The sequence below is a fragment of the Microcebus murinus genome, chromosome 5 (genome assembly GCF_040939455.1).
Source record: "Microcebus murinus isolate Inina chromosome 5, M.murinus_Inina_mat1.0, whole genome shotgun sequence".
Taxonomy (NCBI): Eukaryota; Metazoa; Chordata; class Mammalia; order Primates; family Cheirogaleidae; genus Microcebus; species Microcebus murinus.
Window position 1 is genome coordinate 48,288,401 of NC_134108.1, and position 19,436 is coordinate 48,307,836.

At 37.0% G+C, this 19,436-nt stretch overlaps 1 protein-coding gene across 3 annotated transcripts in view; it reads left to right on the forward strand.

The window, feature by feature from the left end:
• The window catches only part of CDK19 (cyclin dependent kinase 19), a 146,666-nt gene that overhangs the window by 113,610 nt on the left and 13,620 nt on the right, over positions 1-19,436 (forward strand). For all 3 annotated transcript variants that reach the window (XM_012753113.3, XM_012753114.3, XM_076003059.1), the window contains 4 exons: positions 5,952-6,009; positions 10,809-10,940; positions 15,764-15,907; positions 16,064-16,133. In XM_012753113.3, coding sequence (XP_012608567.1) covers positions 5,952-6,009; positions 10,809-10,940; positions 15,764-15,907; positions 16,064-16,133 — 404 coding nt within the window. The remainder of the gene's footprint in view (positions 1-5,951; positions 6,010-10,808; positions 10,941-15,763; positions 15,908-16,063; positions 16,134-19,436) is intronic.

Sequence of the window (19,436 nt, forward strand, 5' to 3'; positions counted from 1 at the left end):
TCTCACTGTGTTGCCTGGGCTAAAGTGCCATGGTGTCAGCCTAGCTCACAGCAACCTCAAACTCCTGGATCCTCCTGCCTCTGCTCCCCTCCCCCAGTAGCTGGGACTACAGGCATGTGCCACCATGCCCAGTAATTTTTTCTATATATTCTTTCTATTTTTAGTAGAGATGGTGGTCTCGAGTGGTCTCGCTCAGGCTGGTTTCTAACTCCTGACCTTGAGCAATCCGCCCGCCTTGGCCTCTCAGAGTGCTAGGATTACAGGCTTGAGCCACTGCGACTGGCTACTTGGTTGTTTTTTATACTGACTTGTAGGAGTTCTTTATTCTGGATACCATACCTTTGTTGCTTATATGTGTTGCAAATCCTTCTGCCAGTTTGTGCTTTGTCTTTTTATTTTCCTTATCTTTTGATGATTGGAAGTTATTTTAATACAACCAAATTTATTAGTCTTTTCTTTTGTGATTAATGTTTTTTCATCCTTTAGTCTTGTTTAAGAAATTCTTCCTACCTTAGAATTAAAAGAGATTCTACATTTTTTTCCAAAAGTTTTAAAGTTTTGCTTTTCACATATAAGTCTTTAAACTATCTGAAGTTGATGTGTGTATGGTATGAAGTGAGGATTCACTTTATCTGTATTTTCCACATTTGAATAGCCTGTCATGCCAACACCATTTAATGAATAGTTCCTCCTTTCTCTACTGGTCTCAAGTTCCTAGTCCCTCAGGATCGTGGGTCCGTCTAGGTTCTCTGCTCTATCCCATTGATCAGTTTTTCTGTCCCTGTGCCAATATCATACTGCCTTAATGACTATAGCTTTAAAATGATTCTTGACATCTTGTTTTGAGCCAGATTCCTCTTCTCACCTCTCTACCCCAAATATACTCTTCTTCATGAGTATCTTGGCTATTCTGAGCTCTTTCTTCTTCCACATACATTTTTTATTTTTGGTTTAAAACAACACAAATTCATTGTCTTACAGCTCTGGACGTTAGAAATCTAAAATCAAGGTGTTGGCAGGGCTGCATTTCTTCTGGAGGCTCTAGGGGAGAATGTATTTCCTTGCCTTTTCTACCTTCTAGAAGCTGCCTGCATTTCTTGGCTTGCAGCCCCACATCTATTTTAGAATCAGCTTTTCAAATTTCACACAAAGAAAACTCTGGTGGGATTTTGATTGAAATTACTATACATTGAGATTACACATAAGTATGGAAAGAATTTACTTTACTATATTGAGTCTTCTTACCTATAAACATGGGATTTTGATTTATTTAGGACTTTTTACATGTCATTTAAGATAAGGTGTCATGGTTTTCTGCATACAGATCTTCAAATTTTGCACATTACTTTTTTTTTTTTTTTTTTTCAATTTAAGAGACAAGGTCTTGCTCTGTTGCCAAGGCTGGAGTTGCAGTGGCATGATCATAGCTCACTGCAGCCTCCGATTCCTGGGCTCAAGCCATTCTCCCATCTCAGCTTCCTGAGTAGCTATGTCTACAAGTGTGCACCACCACACTTGGCTAATTTTTAAATTTTTTTATAGAGACAGGGTCTCGCTAAATTGCCCAGGCTGGTCTTGAACTCCTGGGCTCAAGCAATCCTACCACCTTGGCCTCCCAAAGTGCTGGAAGTACAGGTGTGAAATACTGTGCCTGGCCAGAGTTAACATTTTATCAACTGCCTTTTTGAGCATTTCTCAAGATGCTTGTGTCATTTTCTTCTTTAATCTGTTGATGTGGTGAGGAGCTTTTATAGATTTTCCTTTGTTAAGCCATCCTGGCATTCCTGTTCTTGGATTTGGTTTACTAATATTTTGTTTCATAATTTTACATCTATACTCATGAGTGAGGTTGGCCTGAAATATATCTGTTTCATGCTTTGTCTGATTTTCCTATCAAGATTATACTGGCCTTCTAGAATATGTTTGGAGCATTCGCTCTTTTTCCATTCTTTGAAAGTATTTGAGTAATATTGAAACAATCTATTCATTGAAAACTTGCCCCCAGTATCATCTGGGGTTGGTATTTTCTCAGGAAGTTTTTAACTACAGTTGCAATTTATTTAGTACTTTTTGGTTTCTTCACATTTTCTAATTCATTTTGAATCAATTTGTTCATTATGTTTTCTTGATTTTGTTTATTTTATATACATTATAAAATTAATAGATACAAAGTTCTTCATAGGATTCTTTTATCCTTCTATCATCTCCTGGATCTATAGTTATGTTCCTTTTTGTCATTTGCGGTGGAGTTTATTTGCACCTTCTCTCTTCTTGCTCCAGTTGTCAAAGGCTTCATAAATCTCTCTGGTTTATAGATTTCTGCCCTTATCTTTACCTTTTTACTTCTACTTTTTCTTGGTTTATTCTCTTGAACTTCCCTCTCTTTTCTAAAACTTCTTAACTTGGGCACTTGATTCATTATTTTTCGGCCTTTCTTCCTTACTAACATAAATATTTGAGGCTATAAATTTCCCAAAGTGCATTATTGGCATCTGCTGTCAGGCCCATCCTGCCTTTCTTTAACTTTCCAGCCAGAAGGACACATTATTTGGAGTGGAGGTAAAAGTTATAGATATCCCTAAGGTCTTGTGAGATGTGAGACCAGCATGCTTCAAGGAATGTTTCTTTTATTTTTTAGTGATGGGGTTGAACTCCTGGGTTCAAGCGATTCTCCCATCTTAGCCTCCCAAATAGCTCAGACACATAGCTACGGGCACACACCCCCCGCACCTGGCTTGTTTCTTATGGAGCATGTAGTTATTCTGGAAGGGTGGAGTCCCTCAGAGCATCTAATTGTGGCAGTCTTTTGTATTTTCCTTGTTTCGTTTTGTTTTTCCACAGTATTTATCAATATCTGATGTGCTATATTCTTGTTTATTGCCTTTCTCTTCCCGACAGAATGTAAGCTCTCTGAGGGCAAGGATTTTTCCCAGTTTTTGTTTTCTGCTGCATCTTTAGCATCTAAAACACTGACTGTTACTTTGTATGTGATCTGATCAGTCAATATTTGTTGAATGAATGAGGGCGGAGGGGATGGTGTAAAAAAGCGAAAAGCAATGTCAAATCTTGAACTTTGGCCTTGAAATGCTTTTATACATTCCTCTATGACCCTTGTCACAGGGTGTCCTTACATTTCCCTCGACTACTGTAGCCCATTTCCAGCTGGTCTCTCTGTCTCTCTACTTTGTGGTGCATTCATCCTTTCCACTCTGTCCTTCACATCACTGCCAGACTTTCTTCCTAAATATAGATCTGATTATTTCACTGTTCTGTCTTGGCTTTGCCTGTAGAATAAATTCCAGTGTCTTTAATGTAGCATTTTATTCCCGACATAGTTTTCTGGTCTTATTTCTACACTGGACATTTTATGCTTTAGTCACATCAAAACACAGGCTCTCAGTATACCATGTCTGTGACCCTATGTGACCATGCCATTAACCTGTAGGGGTCTATCAGCCTGAAAAGTCATTCTTTTTTTTTTTTTTTTTTAATGCTTATCAAAATCTTAGTCGTCCTTGCTTAAAGTCATCCAAAGTCATCTTCCTAAAGACTATCCTGATGTACAATGGAAAAAGTAATTCATTCGCAGCAATTTTTCTTTTGGTACTTTTCATAATCTGCATCATGTTCTAAAAAGCTATCTCTGTCTTTCCCTACTAGGTTTAAGCTCCTTAAAGTCAAAGTCTTCATGTTTTATTTCTCTTTGTTCTTTGAAAGTCTGAAGTACAACATTTTATACATAATGGATCTTTGATAAATATAATAGTTGCCAGATTTGAATTTTGAAGGTCCAGGTTCTGTCTGATGCTATTTTTCTCTTTCTGCTGTGGTGAACCAGTCCAGTCTCATGTCTTCAGTTATCACACTCCAGTGACAATAACTTCAAGCCCAAATCTTCCTGTTCCCACTCCCCTGGCTAGTATGCATTCGGCATGTCACATTGCTCAAACTCAGTATGTCATCTCCTTCTCTTGATTATTATTATTATTATTTTTTGAGACAGAGTCTGACTCTGTTGCCCAGGCTAGAGTGCCGTGGCATCAGCCTAACTCACAGCAACCTCCAACTTGTGGGCTCACGCGATCTTTCTGCCTCAGCCTTCCGAGTAGCTGGGACTGCAGGCATGCACCACCATGCCCGGCTAATTTTTTCTATATATTTTTAGTTGGCCAATTAACTTGTTTCTATTTTTAGTAGAGACGAAGTCTTGCTCTTGCTCAGGCTGGTTTCAAAGTCCTGACCTCAAGTGATCCGCCTGCCTTGGCTTCCCAGAGTGCTGGGATTACAGGCGTGAGCCACCGCGCCCGGCCTTCTCTTGGTTATTTCCCATCCCAAACCAGTACCTCTCGTAATTTTTCTATTACCATAAAAAGGCACCAGCATTCCTTTAGTCACACAAACTCAAAACCTTGGCAAAGTCTTTACCACCTCTCTTCTCAATCTTTTGACTTGAACCAGTCTAAAGTCCTGTTACTTTTCTCTTCTAAAGTGCTTCTCAGCTCCATACCTCCCTCTTTGTTTCTGCTGTCAAGACATTGGACAAAAGTCTGATCACCTGACACCCAGTTCCATTGGTTTCCCGTCTCCTGTATTCTCACTGCCTATAACATGAGGGTCAGATTACTTGACCTGGTATTTAAGACTATCCAGATCTAGGTTCATCCTGCCACCCTCAACAAGAGCCCTCTCATTTCTGTCACTGTGTCCTGTGCATCCCTGTTTACAGCCTTTGCCATCTCCGTGGCGTCCTCACCCTCTCTCTGCTCCGCCATGCTGGTTCCTTGTCATTTTTCAGGATCTGGCTAATGGACACTGTTCCCCCCCCCAGCCCCATGAACATTTCCCTTAATAGTGAAATTTCTAGTTAATCACTTTCTCCTTTGAAGTATTTTTTTAGTGCTTATTGTTTTCATTGAAACGTTCAAAGAAAATCAAATTGGAAGGGATCTTAAAAGTAATCCAGTTTAATCTCCAGCCCAAGACCTCAATCCTCTCTGTAACTCATACATAGCATCATACATTATCTTCTAATATTATACAATGCTTCTTAATTTTCTTTCTACTTACATAGTGAGCATCTGGAGTTTAGGAACTTGGTTTTTACTGTGCTTTTGTTTTTTCACTTAATGCTTAGCATGGTTCTTTGTCCCTAGAAGACACTAAAAATATATTCATTGATTGAATAAATGAGTCCAATAAGTTAACAACAATATATTTTCTCTCTGAAGAGTCTACACAGGAGACTTACTTGTCCCCCTCACCCAACAAAAACCTATCTCCACAGTTTCTCTGTTTCCAGATGTCTACAGATAAGGATGACTTAAAAAATGGTGGAGATACATTTGCAGCCTACCCTTTTCTTTATATAGCTCTGTATTAGCCTTGGTTTTTATTTTCCTACATCTTAAAATGGACTATCTTGGACTATCTTGCTTTTGCATGTACTATAGCTGATACACGAATTTTAATGGAGTCTGTTGAATGTTGATCATGTTTTCCTATGGTAGTTTAGAAAATATTTAAGAAGCAACATTCCATTTGATATACTTAAATAAAGGCAATTGTGTTGTGATTTGAAATTTTATAGGAAAATTTTCAACCACATAAACTCTTTGTTGGCAGTAAGTAGACAGTGTATAATTTGTGGAGGTTTAAAAATTATTAGTTTTATTTTACAGGGTGACTAGAAATGATAGCTTTAATTGCTTTGTAATTATTTGTATGATATAATTTTGAAAATAAGATATGTTTCCATGGCAAGGATGTTTACATAAAGTTAGTGCTAACTTCAGGTATGTCAAATGCTTTACTATGCAGAGGGTACTTAATATTTGATTATAGTTTTGATAAAAATACAGAAATGATATATATTCTTTTAAGAACTTTTCTCCATTTTAGAGCATGTCAAAAGAATAAACATAGTAATTTGAATGCTCTATTTTTATTTCTAGAAACCAGCAAATATCCTAGTAATGGGAGAAGGTCCTGAAAGGGGGAGAGTCAAAATAGGTAGGTAATATTCCTAAAATAATTTATTAAGAAACTGAAGTGACTGCAAAGATGCTTTCCCTTTTCAACACCCTTATTTAAATAGCTAATTTTAAAATTACTTCCTCATAAGATTTTTAGAAAAGATGCTGGAAAATGTAGATAGATAGTCTATAAAACCCCTGGTTTTTCCCCCAAAATAAGATTCTATAATTCTAGGTTGAGGCATCACTGGAAATTAACAAGCAAGCTCACAAAAGCATTCATTCCCATACAATATCCCAAGCATGTGTTTATCTCACCACCACTGTCCTGCATAGTCACCCTAAACATAATTCCCTAAATCTTGCTTTTGTCTGAGGTTTACCAATGTTCTCTTTCTGAATACTTCCCTCCCTACCCTGAACTAATACATACAAACCCTCACAGGTTCTCCCCACTTGGCCACCCCAGGCCTGCATGCCCTGTGCCAGGTACTAACATATCTTTTCCAAATGAATATATATGTTTACAGCCTCTTTTACCTGCACTGGCAGGAGTCTTATCTGTATATTTAAAAATTTTCCTTTGCATCCCTGAAGATTCTAAAAGAAATCAGCATCATTTGTACCTATGACATATTTGGGGGAGAAAATGAGCTAAGAAATGCTTTATTCTAATTCTCTTTTAATAGCTATTACATTAATTGGATGTTCAATGCTTTTTAGAAGGAATTTGAAAGAAATTTTGTTCATCAGCCTGCATTCTTTGCTATTAGAATACCGTGCTAGAGGTAGTGAAAAATTGTGCTAACTTGACCTACTACAAATTCATGCTGTCCTACTTCAAGCCTGACCTGTCACTTGTTTTTCTACTTCTTCAATTAACTCCCTAGCCCAGTTCCTGAAGAAGCTGTTCTAAACCAACTTCCTTTTCTTTAAAACTCTACTCAGATTCATACAAAAGTTTGTTGATGTTAATTAAGTACCCGGTGGCTGCTTTCCTTCTCTTCCCTCCTCCTCCCCTTTCCACCACTTCTCACTTGGTTCTATTTTTATTTTACTCTTACATTTATTTTCTTAGAGGCTTTTGTTGAGTCTCTGCTTTTTGCCAGACACAGGTGAAAGGAGGGAGATAAAGGATGGTCCCTCCCTGTGAGAGAGAGTAAAATAAACAGTTTACTATACAGTGTGATAGGTGCGTCCATGTGTTACCTCATTTATTTTACACAACCACCCTGTAAAGGTAGATATTACAGATAGGGAAAACTGGAGTTAGAGAGGTTGTAGCTTGCTCAGCCTTTCAAAGCTAGGACTTGAATGCCAAGTGCTGAGACTTTTTCCCTCCAAACATCCCTGCCTAGTGGCATCAGAGCTGTCTGGTGTGACCTCACTGACCTCTACTCTTTGGTGGCTCTGCCTTTGAAACAGCCTCAGCGAAAGAGTGATTCTTCCCTTCCTAAGTCCCATGTACTTGTGCCTTTCCTAGCTTCTAATTATCTTCCTTACTTAAGCTCCCCATGTTACGATATTGCCATTTCCTCTCTCTCAAGTTTCTCCTCTTCACCTTTAAACATAGTCCTTTTCCCGATTTTAAAATAAATCTAAACATAGTCCTTTTCCTGATTTTAAAATAAAATAAATCACATTTATTTTCTTGTTTTCTTTAGCATTGTTCTATTTATTTCTCCTCTTGTTCCTCTATTCCTGGAACACATGATGTTCACCCTTTGGTTTCACTTACTGTAATTTGTTATAATCTGGTCTCTAATTCCATGCCTCTATCAAAATTCCTCTCTAAAAGGACACCTGTGACCACTACCTTACCAAATCTAGTGGCCTGTGTTAGTCACCGTTCTCCTTTACTGGAGAATACACCATTTGTTCTTCTGACCAGTCTGGCTTTGAGCCTGTCTTCTCCCTTGGTCTATATGATATAACATAATTCCACTTTTCTACCTAAAACTTTTGCTGTTCCTTCTGTGTTTTATTCATTATTGTCTCTTACTCCTGTTAACCTATTGTTTCAAGACACTGTAGGCACTGGCTTGGGACATGACCTCCATGTACAATTATTTCTTTAGGGAATTGATAAGTTGTGGCCTCAAAATCTTGGATTTTATGAAAATGGTTCTAAGATCTGGATCTGAAATTGTAGTCTCTCACCCTAGCTGGAGTCTTTGTCTCTCTTTAGATGTCCTGTTGGCAACTTACACTGTGTTGTCCAAAACCAGATTTTTAGTCATCTTATGTTCTCTTTTGTTTATACCATTTATTACATTTATCCCAGTCACTCAAGGCTAATGTCTTCTCCTATTACTCCTCAACATAAAATTCTGTACTCTGGCCAGGCTAGTTAGTTACCTTACTGTTCAGAGATTTAGGATCGTTATTCTACCCAAGATTAGGGATAAAACCAGGGTTAATAGTAAGCAGTAATTACTAATAAAGATCTAGTGTACAAGCAAGCTAGCTCATTAAATTGCCTTTAAATTTTATTTTAATAGCCATTATTTTTTTAAAAAGTTAGTAATACAGATGCCTATGCCTAATGCTTAATATAGTTCTTTTTTGGCATAAAAGAAAAGCATAGTTGAATAGAAAACATACTGTGCCTTTCCTTGTATCTGAGCCTTCCCCTCCCAGCCACCTACAGACTTCCCAGGCCCTACCTAAAACATTATTGCCTGCCTTTTTCACTATGCAAAATGATTCTCCTTTAGGATCCAGCCCAAGTGCCACTTTCAATTTAGTCTACTTCTAGAGATATTTATTAAACATTGTTCCAGATAATGCCAAGAAGGAGACATAGATCCTCCCCCCAAGGGACTTAGCATTTAGTAGAAACCAGTAGCACCTTTCTTTATTCTCACAGTACTTATCCCTTTTTTAACTTTCATCTATTCCATATATTTTTTCATTTCTCTTCCACTTAAGCTCCTTAGATGGTAGACCTTGTCTGTTGCTGCTTTTCTATCATTTTATAATGAGCACCCACACCCGAATTTTACTTCCCCATAGCCATGGAATTGAACAATTTCATCCATATCTAATTTTAGGAAAATAAATGTTATAGTAATCTTTAAGTTAGTTCCTTTTGTCTAAATTAGTAATTATTTGAAAAGTGGTTTGAAACGCTCTTAAAGTTCATACAATTGACAGGAATTGTTTTTAAGAATATTTATTATTTCCTTCTGGCCTTGATTTCATCTGACTATGAGATGAGGCTTAGGTAAAACTAAAACTAAGGAGGTAGAGAATAAAGGGAGAAATACTGGCTTTAGCCTTTACTTCAAAATGCTTTTTAGCAGATGAAACAGCATTCTATCATACAACTTTCCATTAACAACAATCAGCATCTATGAAATATCTAAAGCAGTGCTTTGAATGTTGTGTCATATTGTAGAATAATAGGTATCATATTGAGAGCATGATTTTGAATATTTTTGTTACTACAGGGAAATTGAGTTTAAAAAGAGTATGTATCAACACAGGCTTCCTTGGATAGCTTTAGTTTTTAAGAACTGGATACTGCAAAGCATTCTCAGGAAGTCTTATAAATTATTCAAACTCTAAAGAAACAAAATCATTGTAAATTAAAATTTTAACATATGTCATATCATAGCATGTTAGTTTTAGATTAAATGACACTATAGTTGAAACTTTTATGTGCATTTGTGCATTTTATAATACATTGGGGCCCCTTCTATAATTAAAATGCACTGTGTATATTATATACTTCAAATTATAGAGGTTTATCATTCTTGTGAGTTTCCTTTTGTGACTTGCAGTTATCATATGTATAATTTATTGGATATCAGATCAGTGGTTAAGAATGTAGCTCCTAAATTATAACATGGTTTTTGTTCAAGTACTGGCATCTTTACTTACTATTCCTTTCCTTAATATTTCTTTGCTTACTATATCCTCAGTCATTTAACTGCTTTGGGCAGAAGTGGGGAAAAAGATACTTATCAAACCAGTGTTCTTATGAGGATTAAATGAAGTGATACATGATGTATGTAAAAACCATTTGTAAACTGCAAAGCATTTTGTAGATATAAAGTATCTGTTATTTATGAAATCTTAAGAAAATTAGCCTCCTGGACCTTATTATAGTGATAAGTATTCTTTTTACTACTTTTGTATACCCCAAATACTTAAATTGATTAGCTTTGGTTTAGACCTTTGTTAAATGTTGAATTATAACAAATTATCTCTTATGTGTTTTATTTATGTTCTTGGAAATATGTATGTGATGCATTTGCATATGCATTTGCTGTTTTTCATGATGTAAATACTCCCACCATAGCCAATTCCTAGTCACCAATATGCCGTCACTGAATGCAGAGTTGGGAAGAGATCAACAAATTAGCTCTTGTGAGTTTGTAGGATATGGTTACAGTACACACTGAACTAAGACATAGTCAGTTTTTAGATGTGTAGGCATATAGAAGTCATAATTAATTGTGGAGACTTGTAGTCTATTTTAGATTTTAAAAACATTGAAGAATGTTATTGTAATGTGTCTGAAAGCCCAGAAATCTGAAGTCAGACCTGGATTCTAATTCTGACTCTACTTTCTAGCTCTATGATCTTGGCAAAGTCAGAATATCTTTAATCCTCAACTTCATCAGTAAAAGAGGCACAAGAATAGTATCTACTACAGAGGGGAGATACTAAAGATAAATACAGTAATTCCTGTCTGGTGCCTATTGTAGACGTCTGATTAAAAAGGGAGGAAATGACTGCTTTATAACGTTAGCAGCTGCTATTATTAAACTTGCATGATTCTAATAACATGTCGAACTGAATTTTATATTAATTTATTTTATTTTTTAGCTGACATGGGTTTTGCCAGATTATTCAATTCTCCTCTAAAGCCACTAGCAGATTTGGATCCAGTAGTTGTGACATTTTGGTATCGGGCTCCAGAACTTTTGCTTGGTGCAAGGCATTATACAAAGGCCATTGGTAAGTTAAAGTGATTTACTATCTTGCCATTGAACTATCCTAAATACCAAATGGTATAATAATAAAGCTTCTTGATAAAAACTACTTTATATATCTTTATAAAAGCCCTGTTTTCTGTATTCCTAGATTTTACATTCTGGTATATTTGGGTTTTTAACTATATAGGAGAATATGGTTCTTTTTTTTTTTTTTTTCATTTTTTATTTTTTTTATTTTTTATTTTTTGAGAATATGGTTCTTTTAAAAGAAAGCATTTTCTGCTTGTTTCCTTACGTTTGAGGAAAAAACAAACAAAAAGAATTTTCTTATAGAGAATAGATGTATCTGATCCTGTTGAGTTGCTATAGAACAATAACATGCATATTTGATTTTGTATTTATCTAGCTATTGATCAGAAGAACTGGAGAGAGGTTTAGAATTGTTTTCTTCACTAAAAGAAAACAGGAATAGTACAGTATTGGAGAGAGCCCCTTCTATTTGGGGAGAAGTTAGTCATATCCTTTCCTAAGCAAGAAAAAATGACTAATCTCTCTCTCTTACTATCACAGTTATCAGAATGGCAGTTCTCCTTTAAGGTAGGAAATAGAGTCCAGGTAGATTAGCTGTGCTCAGCTTCTTGCTATCTCACCAAGTAAAAAAACTGAGTAAGAAAACCTGTTATAAGCACACACTCTGCAGGATTTAGAGGCTGCCTTAGAACAGAGGCTTCAGAGGTTTTGCTACCTGGTCACTATAGAGTCCTCAGAGGGCCCAGCTATGAGTTGAAGGAGTCAGCTGGGGAGAGCCATCCTCAAGCCTGGAGATTTCTTTATGGGGAGTAAAAAGTGAGGGTACAGGGAGAGTAAGTTGTATCTATTAGAAGTGCTAGTTCTATAAGGTACCTAAATTTCTACATTAAACAAGCTTACAAAAAACCTGGGGGCACCCAAAGAACTACAAAGGAAGTTCTCACATTTGATAGTAAATCTATTCATGGGTAAAAACAAACAAAAATCAAAATATAGTAATGTTGTCATTCATCAGAAAGTCTGATTTCTACAGAATCTACCCAGTTTCTACAGTTCTACCCAGAACACGTTTATATTTTGCCCAGGGACTAAGACACTAGTACAGTGCTGGAATTTTGTAAATATTTTATAAATACTGCTGAATGGTCTTGTTAAATTAGTGAAAAAGCCTGTGAGTAGTCTCAGAACTATGAGGAAACCAGCATGTGCCTGACAGAAGAGGAGTGTGAGACTGACATTAGACGCGTACTCAGCAGTTGCACCTAAGGTAAGGCGCAGCTCAGAGTCTGCGCGGCCATGCTGTCAGCAGTGGATGGTGGCAGCTGTCTGTGCAGGGTAAAGGAGGAAGGATGCAGAAAGCAAGTGGAAGGGCTTGAGTGGCTTTAAGAATGAGGAGGTACATTCAGACCTTGACCCTTTTTACACTCCAACAAGTAACTTTCACTGGGGGGGCCATATTTTTGAGACTTTTAGAATTATAAGCTTCTTTTTATTATTATTATTTGGGTCTCTCCTTACTCACTATTGAGAACAGTCCAATCCCTTAGACCATCCCAGAAGGCACCAGAAGATAGGAAGAGACTAGGCCAGGGAGAGGGGGAATATTAGTAGGAAGTACCAGGTGATGCCCCAGAACAGGTCTGATGGTGCTAATCCAGGGCCCAGGCGGGGGTAGAGGATGCAATGTTAGTAGAAATCCCGATGTCTTGGGTTCTCACCAACTGCTAGTGCTGTCTGTACCTATAAGGGAGATTTCCATTAAGAAAAGGCAAATTCAGCCAAAACGTTTCTGTTAAACTAAATGCCTGTCCCACTCTCAGAGAATCTAATGCAGCAGAACCACGGGAAGGCCCATTTTTTACACGTACCCTTGGGTGAGTCTGTTGTGTGTGACCCACGCACTTTGAGAAGCACAGTTTTGTGAATATTTTCTGATTAATTTCTCTACTGTTTAAATGAAAATAGATGTGACTTTTTTGAAATAAAGGTAATTGGGTATGAATTGAAAACCAATTATAGTTCTTATTTCCTCAGGGTAAGGAGAACTGAAATTGAATTTTAACCAGCTTGCAACTTACTTGCTCAGTAAATGAAATTTACCACTTAAAGATAAAAACATAATCACTAATTTCTAATTTTAGTCAAGTCCCAATTATCCATTCTGGATAGAAGTTAGAAGAAAAGTTAAGACAGAGAAAAAGAATAATCCCCAAATCAGTTATCTTTGGGCTTGAAATATATTCATAGCAGACATACATAAGTACATACATAGTCACTCATTCTCACTCTTCTCCGTACCTGGTCCATGTTAGAAAGAAGTATTTATTTTCAGAGCATAGAAAAAAGAAAGTGTGATAAATTTGATATCAGTGGAATGACATTTAGTGGGGGAGAGGAGTGACAATGGTGGTGGCAGTAGTGGTGGTGGGGCGTGCATGTATGTGTGTATCAGAGAACAAGTCATTGATACAGGAAAGAAACCTGATCAGCAGGGATAGATGGTGCAGGAGCCAGGTGGCCATTTAAAATTATAGGCTAATATGAGGCAGGAAACCCTAGAATTTAATGCTCCCTGCCACTGTGAGATTCCTTATCTTAGCAATTCCTAAGGAAATCTAGATCCTAGCTCCTGTTCCTTGAGTGGAGAGAACAGACCAGGAATTGGCATGAGCAGCAGGGGCGGTAGTAGCCCCAGCTGACTGCGTAGTAGAGGCAAGCAGGAGAAAGAGAGATGGGACCATCAGAGACAGCCATGTTGGGGGCAAGAGTGACAACCAACATGATGTGGGAGAGAGAAAAGAATTAAAAAGTAGACACTGAACAGTATTGTTACTCTACCCTGTAGTGATGATGTTCATGATGCTGATGACCTTGCTGCATCATTAAGGAAGATGAAATTATGTTTTATAGCTTCTTACGATGGCAGGTAGTGGTGTAATAAAAAATGTATATTACGATGGCGGAAAAAAAAAATGTATATTAAAGGGATATGTTCCCATTATTCAGAAGGTAACTTCTGTGGAAGGAAACTATTGCTGATGGGGTCAAATAAGTGACGGGTTACTATGTAGTTTTTTCCATTCGGCAGTTTGTTTTATGAAATAGCATACAACATTCATTCTAGCTAGTGAGTATGCAGTAGTCCCCCTTATCTGCTAGGAGTATGTTCCAAGGCCCCAGTGGATGCCTGAAACCACAGATAGCACCGAACCCTAAATGTACTATGTTTTGGGGGTTGTTTTTTGAGATAGGGTCTTACTCTGTTGCCCAGGCTGGAGTGTAGTAGTGTGATCATAGCTCACTGCAGCCTCCAACACCTAGGCTCAAGTGCTCCTCTTGCCTCAGCCTCCCAAGTAGTTGGGACTACAGGTGTGCACTACCATGGCCAATTAATTTTTTAATTTTTTGTAGAGATGAGGCCTCACTATGTTGCTCAGGCTGGTCTCTAATTCCTGGGCTCAAGTGATCTTCCCACCTCAGCCTCCCATAGTGCTGGGATTACAGGCATGAGCCACTGCGCCCAGCTGATACTGTGTTGTTGTTTTTTGTTTGTTTGTTTTGTCTGATAACCCAGATGGCCATTAAGTGACTAACGGGCAGGTAGTGAGTATACAGTGTGGATACACTGGATATAAGAGAGGATTCCTGTCCTTGGTGGATGGAGCAGGACAGTGTGATATTTCATCACACTACTCAAAATTGTACACAATTTAAAACTTATAAATGGTTTGTTTCTGGATTTTTCCATTTAATATTTTTAGACCGCGGCTGACTGCGGGTAACAAATCACAGAGAGCAAAATCAGGATAAGTGGGGACTACTGCAATTACACTTTTTTCTTATTTAGCTTATCTATAGAATGTGATGCTCACAGTTGCTAGGCTACTAAACACTGTGTACTTTTCTATACTATACCATAGTCCTTGCATTACTATCTTTTCTTTTTAAAAAATATTTATGAAATGGCATTTATTTAAGTGGACAAGGGTGAATATACATCTCACAAGAGTTAATTTCCTTATACATTTGGCAAAACATTGTGACTATAATATGGTCTCAAAATATAAATCACAGTCTTTCAATGTGTAAAATTCAATGGAATAATCTATAACTGGTGATTTTAAATAGTTAATAGAACTTTTAAAAAAATGCCTAACTTTATCCTGGGGGTTGTGATGAGGATAGGGCAGCATCTGAGTGAATATGTTTAGATAAGATCTATCTCTACTACTGTCATGCAGTGCTTATATATATTTGTATTATTTATGAATTTCTAGACTTTACAATTTGTTGAAAAAAACTGAAGCTGGTAGTCTTCCAGACAAAAGGTTTTTTTTCTAAATCCTTTTATGTGGTGTGTACTATCCATGTATTCAACATTCATAAATTTTGCTCTATCATTATTCATCCGATTACTGTAAGGGACTCACATCACCATATCTGATGATGATATTTTATCAGTCTGTCAGATCTAAGTATCATGCCTGGTATTAGCTTATCAGTTGAATGCTTGAGTGATTAAATTATTAATAGTGGTTAGAAAAGTTTTTGCCTAAATCTAAAAAATTCATTGCTTGCTAAATTGAGTTTCCCAAGTTTATCTTCATCAGAAAATTTACAAGTAAATGTTTTTTATTTGGCTTTCAATCTGTTACATGATATAGCTATTTCATGGCATTTATATGTTAATGCACTTTCTATATTTTATACATTTATTTACTGAAGCGTATTTTTATCTGTAGGTTGAGATTATACTCAGGAATAAGCAAGGAAATATAATAAATGTGTACAAAACTTGTTTTTCTTCCTTCATAGATATATGGGCAATAGGTTGCATATTTGCTGAATTGTTGACTTCAGAACCTATTTTTCACTGTCGTCAGGAAGATATAAAAACAAGCAATCCCTTTCATCATGATCAACTAGATAGGATATTTAGCGTCATGGGGTTTCCAGCAGGTAATTCATTTTGCTTTTCAAGATAATATTTTGAGTCATATTTAAAAATCATTTCAAAAGCATGTTTTATGTATATTTTAAACTAAAATAATTAAGAGATTTTAAATAGAATTAACACATTATTTTCTACAACAATATTCAATTTTTTTTTGTAAGATAAAGACTGGGAAGATATTAGAAAGATGCCAGAATATCCCACACTTCAAAAAGACTTTAGAAGAACAACGTAAGTAATTCCATATTGTCTTAGTCTGTTTGTGCTGCTATAAAAATTGCCTTAGACTAAGTAGTTTATAAACAACAGGAATTTATTTTCTCACAGTTCTGGAGGCTGGGAAGTTCAAGACCTCGGCACCAGCAGGTTTGGTGTCTGCTGAGGGCTGCTTTCTGCTTCCAAGATGGCACTTTGTTGCTGTGTCCTCACATGGTGGAAGGCAGAAAGGGGTGAATGCTATGTGAAGCCTATTTATGAGGCATTAATCCCATTCACCACTAATCACTAATCACTTCCTGAAGGCCCCACCTTCCAGTGCTGTTGCATGGGGAATTGAGTTTCAACATGAATTTGGGAGGGGATACAAATATATCACACATTAATTATAGGTAGTAACTTCAATGGGAACATTTAAATTAATCTTTTTAAAAATGTAGATTAGATGTAGCTATAGATTATTATTTAAACCAAAAACTTAGATTTTAGCATATTAATTATACCTATGATTTAAAGAAGATCTTCCAGATCTGTTAACATATATGCCAGGTTTAGGCTACAGTATTAAAAACTTTAAAGAATTTAAGGGTCAATAGATAGTTTGTTTTAGCATGATAAAGGACTCAGTTCAGGGCCATAACAACAGTAGTAGTTTTATCTCTATCTGAGTAATGAATGAATGAATGGTAACCAAAATGCTGGACTAGGAAACCAGGAAGGTTGGCAGAAGGAAAAACACATGGCCTGGGATCTGAGTAAGTAAACTGGTGGGACATGTACATTGAGTAGAAATGAGAGGAGAGTATAGGCGATGGCATGTGAGGACTTTGTTATAAATATGCACACCTGGAGGAAATGGTAGAAGAGTTTCTTTGTGGGCAACTTACCAAGAAAATTTCAGGACAGGATGGCTTGTAGGAACAAAGCAGATATCATAAAGAGAAGTAGAGAATGGCATTGATCATTTCTGGCCCCATTTTTGCACAGTCCTTAGTAGGGTCCTTTGCCCTTGTCCATTTTTTAAAGACAGCACTGATATCAAGGTTCTGTCTTGGGCTCTCTTCTCTCCCTAGACATCTTCTCAGGCAGACTCCCTGATTTTCGTGGCCACAGTTTACCATCAGTTATGCTGATAACTCCCAATGTATATATCCTATTCAGATTTCTTTTCTAAGTTTCAAGCCCATTTATCTAATTGCCTTATGGAATCCCAACATGAATCTTCCATAAATACTTTAAATTAAATGTCCAAAACTGAACTCATCATCTATTCTCCCAAACCTCTTTTCCTGCTGTATTTTCTGTCTTAGAAAATGGCTCCCTGATTCACCTAATTGTTCAAGTTAAAGACCTGAGAGTTATCCCTGATCCTCCTTCTGTCTCACTCTCTTCCCTTTCACCGCCAGCATCCAAACAATTAGCAAATCTAGTCCTAGTTCTTTCTTCTGAAGGTCCTTTGAATCTTTCTGTTTCTCTCCATCTACCCTACTTCTATTATAGTCCAAACTACCTTCTTCTCTCCTAGAATCTTGCAATGGCCCCCTTAGTGGTATTTCTAACTTCACTCTTCATTCTAACTCACTGCCTGTACTGCAGGCGTCATCAAAAGCAAATTTGATCATGTCAATTTCCTGGTTGCTCTGAATTTACCCTTGCTTTCCATTCCTGAACATGGCTTACAGAGTTTCCGCTTCTTCATCACCAGGTCCATCTGCTAACCACTGTCCACGTTGTTGTATCCTGTAGCCTCAACACTGGGGATGTCTTTAAGTACCTCAAACACACTGAGCTTTCTTTGACCTGTGGATTTTTACACATGCTGTTCTCTCAATACGATATAGTTTCTTCCCACCCCTTTCATCAGAGTCTTACTTAATTTTTTCTACTTATCCTTTAGGTCTTGGCTCCTCCGACCTGCCAGGTCTGAGTTAGGCGGTTCCCCCTTGCAGTCCTGTCACATCGTGTGCTGCTGCTGTCAGCACTGGTCACCGTGTGCACTATAGTTAGCTTTTGAATACTATCTGTCTTTCCCTCCAGATGTATGGCTCATCCCTCCTCCGTGTGCCATTATATGTGTCCCCAGGGCCTGGCACACAGTACATGCTGATTAATTACTTGCCAAATGGATATTGAATGAAAGTAGTTCAAGTAACTGAAGATACTCTAATAATATAAATGATGGAGAAAATTAATGGAAGCACTTAATGTCTAATTTAGTATTTAAACACCAAATGAGAAGTTTTACATAAAATGATAATGTTCACAATAACCAGAAATAAAAGGAGAGAAATGTAAAAAGACAAATTTGGTTAGAAGAATAATGGAAAAGTCCAGAGGTAAGAGCCCAACCTCTTAAGCAATCCTACCCAACATAAAAACAGGCTGCTAATACATAGGACAACAAAGGGTTTGTTAAGAATTACTAAAATCTAATACAGTACATAAGAGTCACTAAAGTAAAACAAAGTGAAGAAAAAGATTCTAGAAAATATTACTTCAAATGACATAACAAGTAAAAGGATAACCACTTGTTTTTATTGCATCAAATAAATTGCTCTTAAAATGAATTGGGAATAATGACAACAGAATTTTCTGTAATCTCTCCAAAGTGTCAACTCCAATTAGTTCATTAGAAAGCAAGGTAAAAATAGAATTAAAAAGAAATCATTAAGTTGACTTTAAAACATTGAATGTTCAAATGAACATAGTCTGATAAAATGCTTCATAAAGTGTATCAAGAGTTTGGATATCTTTGAAGACTGTTTAGCTCCTAAACTATAGCAAACCTGGAAGGGGATAAGTCGGAAAACGACAAACAGTTGAACTTGACTTTAATACTCGGTAAGATAAGAAGAAACCCAAATGAGAACTGAGTGATAGGACATCTCAAATTCAAGACCTTTTATGTTATGACAGAAACAAATAACCTAGCATCTGGAATTAACCTAAGTAAAAGTTGATTCAACATGAAGGCCACACACATGAAGACAGACCCCATTTCTATGTACACTTTAAGGTTGCTTTCCATTACCACACTCAGCAGGTACCTTGCCAATAAAAATTTTTCTGGTATTGGAGGAATTTTTTTTAAACATGGCAAAGATTTTTGAAATGTAAATATCTAGTGTTGGCAAGGGTACAATAAAATGGGCACTCTCATTCCTCTGCTCCTGGTGAGAATGAGTGCTTCTCACACTTTACCTACATACAGATCACTTGAAGATCTTGTTAAAAATGTAGCTTCTGGCCGGGCGCGGTGGCTCACGCCTGTAATCCTAGCACTCTGGGAGGCCGAGGCGGGTGGATTGCTCGAGGTCA